This window comes from Porites lutea, chromosome 11, assembly GCF_958299795.1.
Source record: "Porites lutea chromosome 11, jaPorLute2.1, whole genome shotgun sequence".
Taxonomy (NCBI): domain Eukaryota; kingdom Metazoa; phylum Cnidaria; class Anthozoa; order Scleractinia; family Poritidae; genus Porites; species Porites lutea.
Window position 1 is genome coordinate 23,496,791 of NC_133211.1, and position 12,650 is coordinate 23,509,440.

The 12,650-nt window shown below is 41.3% G+C and overlaps 1 protein-coding gene across 1 annotated transcript; it reads left to right on the forward strand.

The window, feature by feature from the left end:
* Positions 1 to 935: 935 nt before the first annotated feature.
* Positions 936 to 11,717, forward strand: LOC140952210 (uncharacterized). Its single transcript, XM_073401632.1, has 2 exons — positions 936 to 1,341; positions 6,531 to 11,717. The coding sequence occupies exons 1-2, from the start codon at positions 977 to 979 to the stop codon at positions 9,715 to 9,717; spliced, it is 3,552 nt and encodes a 1,183-aa protein (XP_073257733.1). The 5' UTR covers positions 936 to 976; the 3' UTR covers positions 9,718 to 11,717.
* Positions 11,718 to 12,650: the final 933 nt, after the last annotated feature.

Below are 12,650 nucleotides of genomic sequence, written 5' to 3' on the forward strand. Positions count from 1 at the left end.
TGTGTTTATACAAACAATTGGAGAGTTCCGGTCAGACACCACGAGTTCACAAATCTTTGATTGGAAACAATTTGCCAGATACTCTTTCTTTCTCTTTGGAGGATTAAGACTCAGTATGTCCTAAACAGGCAAGACGAGTGAATCAACGGCTAGCTTATCACTAGCAGAACGATAGACGATTACAGATATTCGCCGCCACTCAATTTCCGTGCAATCTCAACCCTGAGCTCTGCTGCGAATGTAGAGGAGAGAGATCGCATTCCCAAACCCGTAGGCACTGGGGTCGAGAATGAATACCGTGCTGATTTATTCCCTGCTCACAGATGTCCTTCTATAAAATTTGAAAAAAGACTATAAAGAACGCGCAACGGTGAATTGATCATACCTTTTAATTTCTAGGGCTTACTTTCCGGCAAATAAAATGAATTGTATGTAAAAAGTGAAAGAGAAATAGCGAAAAATTCCAACTTCTAATTTAATATTTTCTTATGGTTGAGAATAAGACATTCTCGAAACTCAGAATATTTTCAGATCTAAGCCGTGTAAGGGCCTGTTTACCTGAAGGTGGGGGACCCCAGATAGGTGAGGTAACCCACTCAGGTGGGGTAAAAAATAACCCTCCTTTATATGCAATCTTACAACCCCAGTGCTAAAATCGAACTGAAAAAGTGCATGGAACCTCGCGTTTCCTGTTTTTATCTCACCTATTGTATATAAGAATATGTGTGAAGATCTTCATTATGAATAGGTATATTTCCAAAAGCTACACAAGTAACAAGAATTCTATTGACCGACAACAAACAGAGTACCAGTACCAGAGGCCCTTCTTCAAGCGATGCATTTGAAACCGCTAACATGGAAACTGGCTGATTTTGTTGGCAAAACCGCTGACAAGGCTCATACTTTTTATTTTGACTTCTTATTGTATGCCGTTAACAATTTTGTTATTCCAAGAGCGGGAAAGCAGCCAGTGGTCATGGAGAGGGAAAATTCTAAAGGCAGCGAAACAGCGCAAAATAAACTGCAAGATCAGAATGCCGTAGCCACTCCACAACAGCTGAGATCAAATCCGTTCGAAGGTCGCACGACTCATATCGCCGATGACTTATGGACCTATGTCTCGTTTCTAACTTTTGTAGCGGACGTTGTTACGGATTTACTTGTATGTGTTAAGTATTACAAAGAGCGGAATATTTGGTGGTTTCTTCTTACGCTAAGCTTCACGTCTGTGGCTTCAATTGCGGTGCAGTTGTTCTCGGCAAAATGGCTTTTGGAAGATAGTAAACGCCAGCCTTGCCTAACATATGTTTTGCATGTAGTACACCTGGGACCAGTTTGGAGGTAAGGTTCGAGAGATTGTTTATCGTGGAAAATTCAAATTAGCAGCCACGTTTCTCATTGTACGGGAGTTCAAATGACCCAGAGACTAGACTTTGTCTCGCTGAACTTCTTTCAGCCGTTACTTCATGTTTTAGCCTAATATCCTGTCCTTTCTTACGGTTTGAGAATTTCCGGATTCACTTTAATATCGATCAAGTGAATTTTCGCCCTGCTCTTAATTACAGGCAGAGCGATGATCAATGTATCAAGGCAATTAGCGCATTCTTTACTTCTCTAAACCATTACTATACAAAGAAACTTAATGATCGGGTGACTTTGGAAAACCAACCCAGCTTTTTAAGTTAAGAATTAAATCTTGACTTCTGGTCGGCTTAGCACATACCGCCTCAGGGACACTTATCAGCCTGATATAAAGCTTTTTTGGCGTAGGTTGATATGAATATCGTCAGCTGTATCGTCCTGGCGATTTTCCATTTTGCTTTATAAGCGAGAACTTTAAACCTTCCCAGAAAATGCAATTAATAACTTGGATCGTGTTTCTTTCCAAACATTTCGTGTTTGATCATGTTATTTAAAACTTTTATAAATGAGGCAAGTTTTTTCTCTCTCGCCAATACTGTATAAGCTTTTAATATTTGCACAATGAGATTGGTTTTCTATATCTTTGTTTGTCCAAAATAAACTTCATGGGAATTCTAAAATCACATTCCCTCTGATCAGTTCTTTTTTTCTTCTGACGGAAGGAAGATAACTTTCCATGAGCTAATTTCAATTTCTGTTGGCTATATTTTCCTCTAGCCTGTCTCTCACTGCGTTCATTTAGTTCTTTCCCGACATTTCGTTTGATAGCCGGATTGCCAAAAATATTTCGTCAACAATTGTTTGCTCATGTAGAATTTTATATCAGGGCGAAAATAATGCAATCGGCGAGTGAGTAATTCTTCCAGAAACTTGTCTGTGATAGTGCGGTAATCTCTGTAGCGACAAAAGACCACCAGAAACCACGCGCTACAATCCGCGAATTAGTATCTTTGCTACTTTTAATAACGAACTCGGTTTGAGCTCCTTAAATTATGTCTGGCGACTTTTCTGGTTTCGTCTTTCAGATTTTTACATAAAAGTGAATTCGTGAGATGAATAAGAAAGTGAATGTTACATCAAAGATCGCCGTCGTCCGCTCACCGAAAGATCACCAGTATGTGTGCGCTCAGACTCACATCTAAGATTTTGATCTTTTTCCTTATCGCACGAAAACTTTCTACAGGAGGCCTGCATACATGAATATTCATCTTTTCACATTGCTGTTTTCCATGGACGATTTTATACACGCAACGAATTCTGTCATCGCCTTTACAAATGTACAAACGCTTTTTTAGCGTGAGATGTAGAAACAAATTCATCACTCTTATTCGATTTAAGAATTCGTGCGTGTCAGAATGTGTTTAAATTGCTCTCATTTCACATGAATGCAAATTCGCTTCGCAGCTGAAGTGTTGTTTGTGTTGCTTCCATTTTTGCCTGCTTGTCCTTCTATCTTTCTGAATACTTTAAAACAGGAGCCGATACCTAAGGCTAGATGTTATTGCACTCTAACGCTAAACGCTAAAGCAAGATAGGCCCCTGGTAAACTTTGGTAGAACATTTTTTATGTTTTTTCTTTCGCATGTTTTATTAAATATATTTATTCAGCAATACAATAAAGCAAAGAAAAAACGTACAATGCTTCAACATAATACAAGTGAAACTTTTTCAGAAAAATTCATATCTAGGCGATGCCAAAGTATGCTCGTCTTCAGACTTAATACCCGTTCTGATATCAATTGTCTTTCCAACGGATTTTCTATCTTTAGCACATATCTTCGTCTACCTGGCTTCAGGCTATTACCATTGGCAATGATTATTGTTATGTAAGGGCTTTTGTATTTCTTCGTTCGAGCGGCTATGCTTTTATTCCATGCTGCGAATCTATCGGCTTTGGGTGATTGATTGATCCAGCACAAAGTTAAAATCGCTTTATCTGAGCCTCAGCTTAAATATGGCCAGATATTAATCTAAATATTGCACTTAATCACCGCAAGGTTTGTTAGTTTGTAATTGTTTTGGTTTCACTTATAACCAAACATTCACAGTGACGCCGTGTGTCGACAAATGAACTTGCAGTCGTGCGTGAGAACTTGGTTCAACCCACCATCAACTGGGAAATAATTGTCTGTAATCATTTCAGCTGTAAGAAGTGAATAAAAAACAGCGAATTGACGCGTTCTTTATGTTACACATGAATAATTTTCTTGCCTCAAAAACCTTTGTAGTGAGAAGTCGATTTTGTGCTTCAAGACTTCACATCCATATGATTTTAAAAATTTATTGAAAAGTTGCCGATCGTTAGTTTTTGTCACAAAAAGTATCGTAGCTGAAAGTCCTTAAGTCCTTATGCGTATTTAAAATGACCAATCTTTTAGCTGGTTCTACATGTGTCCATAATGGAATTTGTTTGTTCGTGTTTAGCTTGAGAATATAATAGTAGGGAGTCGTACAGGGCCATTATTCAGTTCATTAAACCTTTTATTTAGCGACACTTCAATTAGACGTGATCAGCTTTAAAAGAATTATTTTGAAATCTAACTGTTTATAAAAGCACAGCCAGCTAAAAAATGGGCCCTTTGCTGTTAAGCCATTCACATGGAAATATGAAAAGCGAAGCTCTCGATAATATTTATAGTTTGCTCCAACAAAATATATAATCGTGTAACGGTCTGTGTAAGGGCCTGTTTACATCAAGGTGGTGGACCCCAGGTAGGTAGGGTAACTCGCCTGGCCATATAATCTCTCATTTTAATTTTATCACGTTTACATGTTAGGTGGGGTCACCCGCCGCATGTTACCTCACCTATCTGGGGTCCTCCACCTCTATTCAGACAGGCCCTAAAACGCAGACTGCGAACTATTGTTTTCACTATGCAAATGAGAACGTGACAACAATAGTCACACTGTTTTCTAACCCTAAAAACAACAGTCCGCAGTTTGCACTTTACACTGCCCAATCGTGCAATGCTAAGCAGCGAAGGAAACGTGAACAGTGAAAAAAAACAATAGGTCTTATTAGCAAAATAGCAACTTTGCATGTGCAGCACACTTTTTTTGTACATTTCTTTGCCGTTGTTTTACACGACTACTGTACAAGGTGAAACTTCCAGAAACTTCCTGGTTACACGTTTAATTGAGGAAATGTTGTACGTTTTCTTGTTCATTATTTTTCACTGCCGCTCATTTTCACCTTAGTGGCCTCTAGAATTTCTTATTTTCCCACCGCCGCTACAAAATTTTCATGTTCTTCCAACAAAAAAAATGTCTCCTTTATCTTTTATCTCTCGCTCTAGCTGTCTGTAGCTCTTTTTCTCATTGAGCTTCGCTGGCCTGTCGCCTACTTTCTCTTTTTCTCTGTCTTTCTCTTTCTCTGTTCTCCAAATTTTTGGATATGACAATTAATCTAAGCTTAACACTTTAGACAACACGGATACAGAAACAATTTCTGCTTTCCGTTTTCGTCTTTGTTGACTCTTTAGTTGTCTCTTCTTCACAAGACACGGGTGGCTATGCGATTTCCCGCCAAAATAATCTCAAGTTGCCATACCTGTATTTTGATTTAGTTATTTTACATTGGTATGCCTGTGGTGCGGACGGACGGTTGGGTGGGCGGGCGTACGGTCACGTGACTACCAAAATTTCCCTGATGCATTGGTTACCAAATTTTCTTACCATGGTGCTCTGCTGCGCGCTTCGCGCGCACGAGAGCTCCGCTACAAATACAGGCATAGTTGGAGAGCAAACGCCGCAGTTTTAAATGAGGCTCATTTTTTTCTTGCCTCACTGAGTCTCATATTCTCCAGCAAGGCACCCAGTTACGCTTGAATGGTTTTCAATACAAATCCTTGTAAATTTCGAAATTTTCAAAACTGTCATGAAATATTTCGTTAAGCATTACGGGGCTCAAATCACCTTTTCATAACAGGCTCTTTGAGCCCTTAAATGAGTAAGGGAAAGATTTAACAACAGTTTAAAAATTTTAGAATAGAGAGGAGAAGTGTGACGTCACGTAACTTTAACCATGGAAACAAAATTTCTGGATTACAACAATAGGGACATCATTTTCCCGCGCTTGGCGTCGGTTATTGTTTAGCATTTTTCAGTTCTAGGAAATATCCACATCCCCCTCCATCACGGAGAGTAACGGAAGTTCCGAGGGGAAGGGGGTCCAAAAGGAGGCAATTTCCAAGGGGGGTGGTGCTTTAAGAGGTTTTTTTTCCTGGGGGTCTTAATAAGATTGGTGAGTTATTTAGCAATTAATTATTGAGGCTGAAGAGGGTATGAAGAATTAAGCAGATCGAGTAGGGTGTTATCTACCGAGGTCGAAGGCCGAGGTGGATAACACCCTCCGAGATGGAGGATATTTTTATGGATATTTTTTTGAACTACACATTAAGATTTCAGCAGATTTGGTCATGAATGACCACCAAGTGTTTTGAGTGGTTACAGTGATAAACGTTTGTCTTGATTTTATGTTTGAAAATAGGGAACCATCTTTTCTGATCGGTAAAATCATGTTGCACCGGCCGTTTCTTTAACGAGCCGGTGCGAAAAAAAATGGTACATACATGTACACTGATGCCAAGGGCGGGAAAATAAATGAGGGGTAGCCATTCACAACAGTCGTAGTCGTTCACAAACCTGTCAGGCCCCAGTTTTTCAAAAACAGGATGACGCTATTCATTGGATAAACCTCTATCCAGTGGATAATGTACTCGTTTTCCCGAATACTTATCCGCTGGATAGCGCTATCCAACGTTTGAACAAAACGCACCAGGCGAACTCTAAACAAATACTGGTACACGTACTTGATGCCAAGCGCTTGAAAATAAATGAGAGTGTGGGCCAATCACAACAGTCGTAGTCGTTCGTGAACTAATCGGGTGAACTTTATGAATACCGGTAAATGTAGCCGACGCCAAGCGCGGGAAAATAAGTGAGTGAGGAAGTGGGCCAATCACAACAGTTGAGTTGGTCATGAACCAATCGGCTAAACTCTCTGAGAGTTCGCTGTATTGGCAGGCTAATTCTTACACGATTGAATAATTACGAAATCTAACAAATCAGTCCGTGATACTTATTTCTTGTTTTATTTTGTTTTAAAGGTACTGGAAAGTTATCACCAGTGGCTGGAAAGCCCGTAAAAAGAACTCCAGCGTCCTGGAATTCGCCACGTTTTTAGGAGAATGGCGCGACATCAGCATGTTAAGACTTCTTCACTGTTTTTTGGAGTCTGCGCCCCAACTGGTTTTACAGCTCTACATTTTACTGCAGCGTCGACCATTTGACTTGAAAAATGATTTGCTCACTGCTGTCACCGCGGGATGTTCTCTGATTTCTATGATCTGGGCTATTTTAGCTTATAGTAAGTCTTTGCGCGACTTTCGAAAGCAAGGCTACAAACTTTCACTTCAGGGCTTGTTCTTCCAAGTACTATGGCGCATCTCTATGGTAACATCACGCGTGGTTGCCATAGTTCTTTTTGCCTCGTACTTCCAGCAATGGGTTTTTGTTGCCGTGGGCGCACATTGGCTTATAATGACGTTGTGGCTGATCTGTCAGCGGACTCGTTTTTGTACCGATGACGAAGGCAGAGAGCACCCTTGCCGCGAAAAACTGTTTTGCGCAGCGATCGGGTTCATGTACATATTTTGCTTTTTCAATACTCGAGAAGGTATGACTCGCAAACGCGTTGTCTTGTTCTATTCAGTCATGCTGGTTGAAAATTCCCTTTTTGTTTCCATGTGGTATCCACATAGAACTTTTCAAGGGTTAACCGCCTTCGTTGCTTTGGGGGTGGTGTGGGGAGGATTGGCACTTGGTGTTCTTTGCGTGTTACTGTACTATCGCTACTATCATCCCAGTTTACCAGTTCAAGGAATCTGTCTTCAAAAGAGAACGTTTGAATTCGAAGGTCAAAGAACCTACACTTGGGTTTGCTGTGGTTACTGCAACATAAAGCAGTCTGGGGAAGACACCATTGTAGGTGAAGGTTTGATGAGAAACCTAAATCATAGTGGAAATCACCAAGCATGCGCACAGCCTTCTCTGGAACTAGAAATTCTCCCTCGCAGTGCATCACAGGAGATTTTACAAGAAGCGTTGGGAAATCACGTCTCTGGTCCAGACTCTTCTATCCTCGTTCACAGTACACCTGCGCGCCCTGTGAGGCCGTCCAGCTCACACGCTAAGCATCCGCTGGTCACAAGTGAAGTTCCACGAATCACAGTGACTACTGCCACCCCCGAGGTAATGAGCCCTGTTTCAAACTCATCTGTGGTTACATTAAACGAGGTTGACGTGGAAGCTCTTGACGAAGTCGATCAGCGCTCAGTAAAAACATCGAAGAACAAACCTGATAGAGTTTCGGACAGCGATAATGAGAAGGTAGCTGTTACTGCAGCGAGCGACTTAGCAACTGTTAGTCATCAACGTGTAAAAGAAGAGAGGAAGTCTGTAACACCGCGCCGGGGCATAGATTTTAAAAGTGAACCGAGCCTTTCCTCGCCAAAAAGCCCCACTTCGAGAGAGATTATCAGCTGGTTTCACCCAGACCAACAAGCTTACGGGTCAGACTCTGTAGATGAATGCGAAGAGAGACTTGCAAAAATCAATTTCGGATCGTTAAGTTTTGGTAATCGATACAGTCTCGTTTCTTCCGACTGTCTCTCTTTGTCCTCAGAGAGCTCACAAAGCTCAGTAGACAGCATAATGTTTGCCGATGAAGGACCAGGATGTTCCGGCGTTCAAGTTAACAAAAGATTGTCTGGGGAATTAACTCCAAGGGCGGATGAGGGAATTTTTTCAGATGAGAGAGATTCACCCATGAAAGGGAGTGTTAGTACTTCTGAGGATCCAGATGTGATTTCTGCAGCTTCTACTCCTCAGAGATCTAACGTTAACGCGCAATTTCCTGTCTTGGACAAAAGTCACCAGCGAGATGCATTACAACAGGTTTCGAAAGAGTCGCCAGAGAAATGTAGGGTGATGTCCCCAGTACGTGAAGAAGGCTATGAGTTGATAGAATTGTTGATGGACGCGCCATCTACTCCATCTTCCAGCTTGAAACGAAGGGCTAGAAAAGTTACCAACAGTGTGTCATCTGAAGAGACGATGGAAAATGAGATTTGCAAGGAAGAAGATAGACTTGTCCGAGAGGAGTCTGTGTCCGAGCTAGAGGACGGACACGAGAGCGAGTCCACTGACGTAAGCAGCGACAGCAGTCATTGGAGAACACTGCATCATTCATATGACGAAATAGAGCCTGGAGCGAGTGGATTCCAGTCTTCTCCGGACACGGCTGAGACCAATAAGAGACACACATTCGACTTTTCACAGTTGTCAAAGAGCCCGCGGTCACCAAGACGACGTAGAAGAGACCGCAAATATCGACGATCAAAAAGAAAAGAGTTCGATAACTTTGTTGTCACCACCCTGAGACCAGGAAAGTACGGTTCTCTTCGACGGTCGATAGATCGGATGGCAAAGATACAAGAAGATGCAGAGGAGACGTTTTTACTGAATACTGAGGCAGCTTTAAATGCTTATATTCCGGAAGATGAAGATCTTTCGTCTCCTAATATGGACATTCCCTCAAGTGAGACTCAAGAGAGAAAAGAAAAATGCATTTTAAAACGCTTAGAATCAAACCCTAGTACAGAAAGCTCTCATACGAATGAAGGTAATTCCGAAGAAAAAAGTGCCGTTTCTGCACGGGAAAACTACATGAGGCGAAAACGCCTGAAAAGATTTCTTTCGAAAGAACTTGCTCCGGGCAGATTTTCATCGGTAAGACTTTCGTCGGAGGGTTGTCCATCCGATGAGGACTTTTCACTTTTTCACAATGACGATGAATTTGGAAAGAATCGTCACATTTTGTCAGCAGACAACTTGCCCCATCGACATTTGAACGGTGAACGTGGCGGAATAAAGAGTGACGGGATGAGGAGAAGGGATTTTAGCGACAAAACAAACAGTCTTCCTACTGTTATTCATTCTGGCAACAAACCACGCCCCCAGGAACGTTTCAGTCCTAAAAGTAATTTTCAAAATGCTATTCTCTATACGAACACAGAAAGCAAAACGGCTGACCGAGGAGAGTTAGTGTTTGATCCTGTTCCAAACAAAAGGCACAGTTGTGACTTCACTTTCAATTCCGTTTATCATATAGAAACAAAGGAGCGGTTATTTGGTACGGATAATGACGAAAAGCTGTCAGCGGTTGATCGTCAGCATCGTAGGACGCAATCTGAAGTTCTGATTGGCACAGCTGGTAGCAGTATACACGTGTAAGGCCCGTGTGATGACTAATTTTTTTTGGCTTTGCGGAAACAAAGGCCTGCGCAATGATTGGTCAGAATTGAGTCCACTGCATTGCTTTAAAGCACGCGCCTACGTCACACGTGGGCTTTGACCGGTTAGGTAGCATGAGAAAGTAGGCCGTGAAACAGGCTAGTCGACCGCGAAACTGGAATTGGATCTACAATACGTATTATTTGGCGAGTTATTAACCTTATCACTCGCTATTTTCTCTCGTTCTCTTCCATTCATGAATAGTTAATTTCGACTGAGAAAAAGTTGCCATGTCCGCTGACAGCGTTTTTTATAAAAGCGTGCCGGTCGCTGAAAGGTTAGTTGACCGACGCAAAAAAATGAGTTCTATTTTTACTGGTAAAAACTTTGTATTGATTTAAAGAGTACAGTGTTCGAAACACTCACTTATGTCGCAGTCTCATATTTTTTGGGTCTTAGGCATTTTTTCATTTGTTTACGTTTCCAAAAAAAAAAAAGAAACCGAGGAATTTTTTGGTAGATTATTTCTTAGGAGCACTTCGTTTCGTCTGCCTTACTGGAAAGGAACTAAACCATGTTTGAAGATATTTTTACAGCTAGGTTTCTGAATTGCCTCACTTGCTGTGGAAATGCCAGATACTGGCCCAAACGTCTGTTGCCATTCATATCGGCTCTGTTCAGATTTAGCGTTTCATAGTGTAGTGCCTAGTTGGGAAAGGTTAGTGCCCTTCCCATATAAACGAAGACTTATCTTCAGCAGTTTTTTTTTTTACAAAAAAATCTTTCAGCAAATTTAAAGGGGATTTGTCACAATTTTGCTAAATTTAAAAAGGTTGACTTTTTTCTGGTTAACACGGATTAACGGACTTAAGCGTATTTAACGCGCGAGTTATAGTGTTTTGTCTAGTTTTTTACCTTTAAAATGTTGTTACTGGCCAAAAAACTACTTCAAATAGGAAAAAAAAGTCTTAGTTACTCTTCGGGAGTTTAAGAAAGTTTATTTATTTATTTGCTTATTTTGTGAAAAATAGGTGAGGTGTATTTTTATTTAAAACTTATTTATAGCTCAGAGATAGGATGTCAAAGGATCATTTAGTTGTTTCGGCCCTGGGGCCCGTTTCTCGAAAGTCCCGGTAACTTTACGGGCCCGAAATCAAATATTCAAATCGAAATACAAAGAATAAGAGCGCGCGTCCTGGCTAGCAAACAACTCCATTTTTGTTTCATTAACTGACAGTTTTAACATGTTAGATGCAAAACTATTGAAACCTCGATCTTTAATGTAAACGGAGACAGCTTACCGGGCCCGTTAATTATCGGGACTTTCGAGAAACGGGCCCCTGGCTTGTATACCTTGTAGGCCATGTTCACACTGTACAGGATCGCTCTTGCGCCGGAAAAACATACGGATAGTGCTTCTGTTCACACATATCAGTGGTGATTTCGGTGTCATTAGGCTGATTTAGCAACAGAACGCGAACGTCATTTGTCAACGGGAAAGCGCGCGAAAACGACTAAACTCGACTTCCGGTGCCCAATTTGTCGCTCTGCCATTGGTCAATCCAGTTGTTTGATTTGCGTGCGCCGTCGTCAACTGACGTTCCCGTTCTGTTGCTAAATCAGCCTATTAGCGGAGCTGCGCGGCGTCGATCTTGAAACTGAATCGTCACAATATCGGATAGGTTTCTGCCACTCTTTGTCACAGTGGACCGTAGCGGAGGTAAACGAGTAGAATCAAGGGCTCAGTGGAACCCAGTAAGACGGAAGTAAATATTGAGAATTCGAAGTGAGGATTGGGGTTTAGTGCGCCAAACCGGAGTTTTGTTGGCCAGCCGCTCGTGTACGATGATTGATGTGATGTTAAACGATTTGTTTCAGTTATCGGGCGTTGCCGTGCATACGTTACCGAAAAATTCTTGTGGGTACGAAATGCTATCCTGCATAGTGTAGACATTGCGTTAATAACCGCTTTTGCCTAAATAAAGCACAGTGTGGTGTTAGTTGTTTTCGTTTTATCTGAGATCTAAAAGACGCGTCAGTGCCCGTCGTCTAAACCACCTATCAAGTCGTAAAAGGTACACTGGCCTGGAGACAACTTCGTTTTGAAGTTATCTAAATCCATACTTTTTCCAAATGTTATTAGCAATAGTGTTATCTTTGGATTACCATTGTAACTCCTCTACATGAAAAAAAAAGAAAAAAAACTTCCTTGTGGGGTTAAAATGGCCTCCCAAAAATTATGACCTGCAGTGTAAGGGGTAAATCAGTACTTCAACTTTGAGGCTATCATAAGCCCCCTGAATTGCTGGCCGGGACTTTCAAGTCTCGATTTCCGCTGTTCTCCCACGTCTCCCTTCGGGCGATGAGTACAGGCTCATTTTTCCGAACAACGGTTGGTAATCGAACCTAGGGACTTCCTCAACCCTCATGATGAAGCTGAAAAGTCTCGTTTGTCGTGTGTGCCCCTGTCATTCTGCACCAAAGGAAAACCAATATGAAATAGCACATAACTGTCGACCAGAAATTGCAAATTTCCTTAGTTTTGAAGACAAAATCAATGCTTACATATTGCTAGTTTTCAGTGTCACGCCATTCAAAATAGGTCAAAATAAAAATGAAAACCATTCGACAGATAAAGTCCAGAATCTGGGAAATGAAAGGAGTTAAATATACAAAGACCCTCGCCAAGATTTGGGTCGAAGGGGTTATTCGTATACGAGATATCCGAGGAAACGTTTTACCCAAATTTATAGAGCTTTGTATGGAGACGCCATGCTGGAGCTCATCCGGATGAGCTCCAACATGGCGGTCAGAAACTAACAGAAAGATCTGTTACCGAGTTTTGCTACAAAAGCGTGAATTTACTCCTAGAGAAACTCGTAAACATTAAAGTAGTACTTTTTCTAATACTTGAACTGTTTAGATAGCAAAAT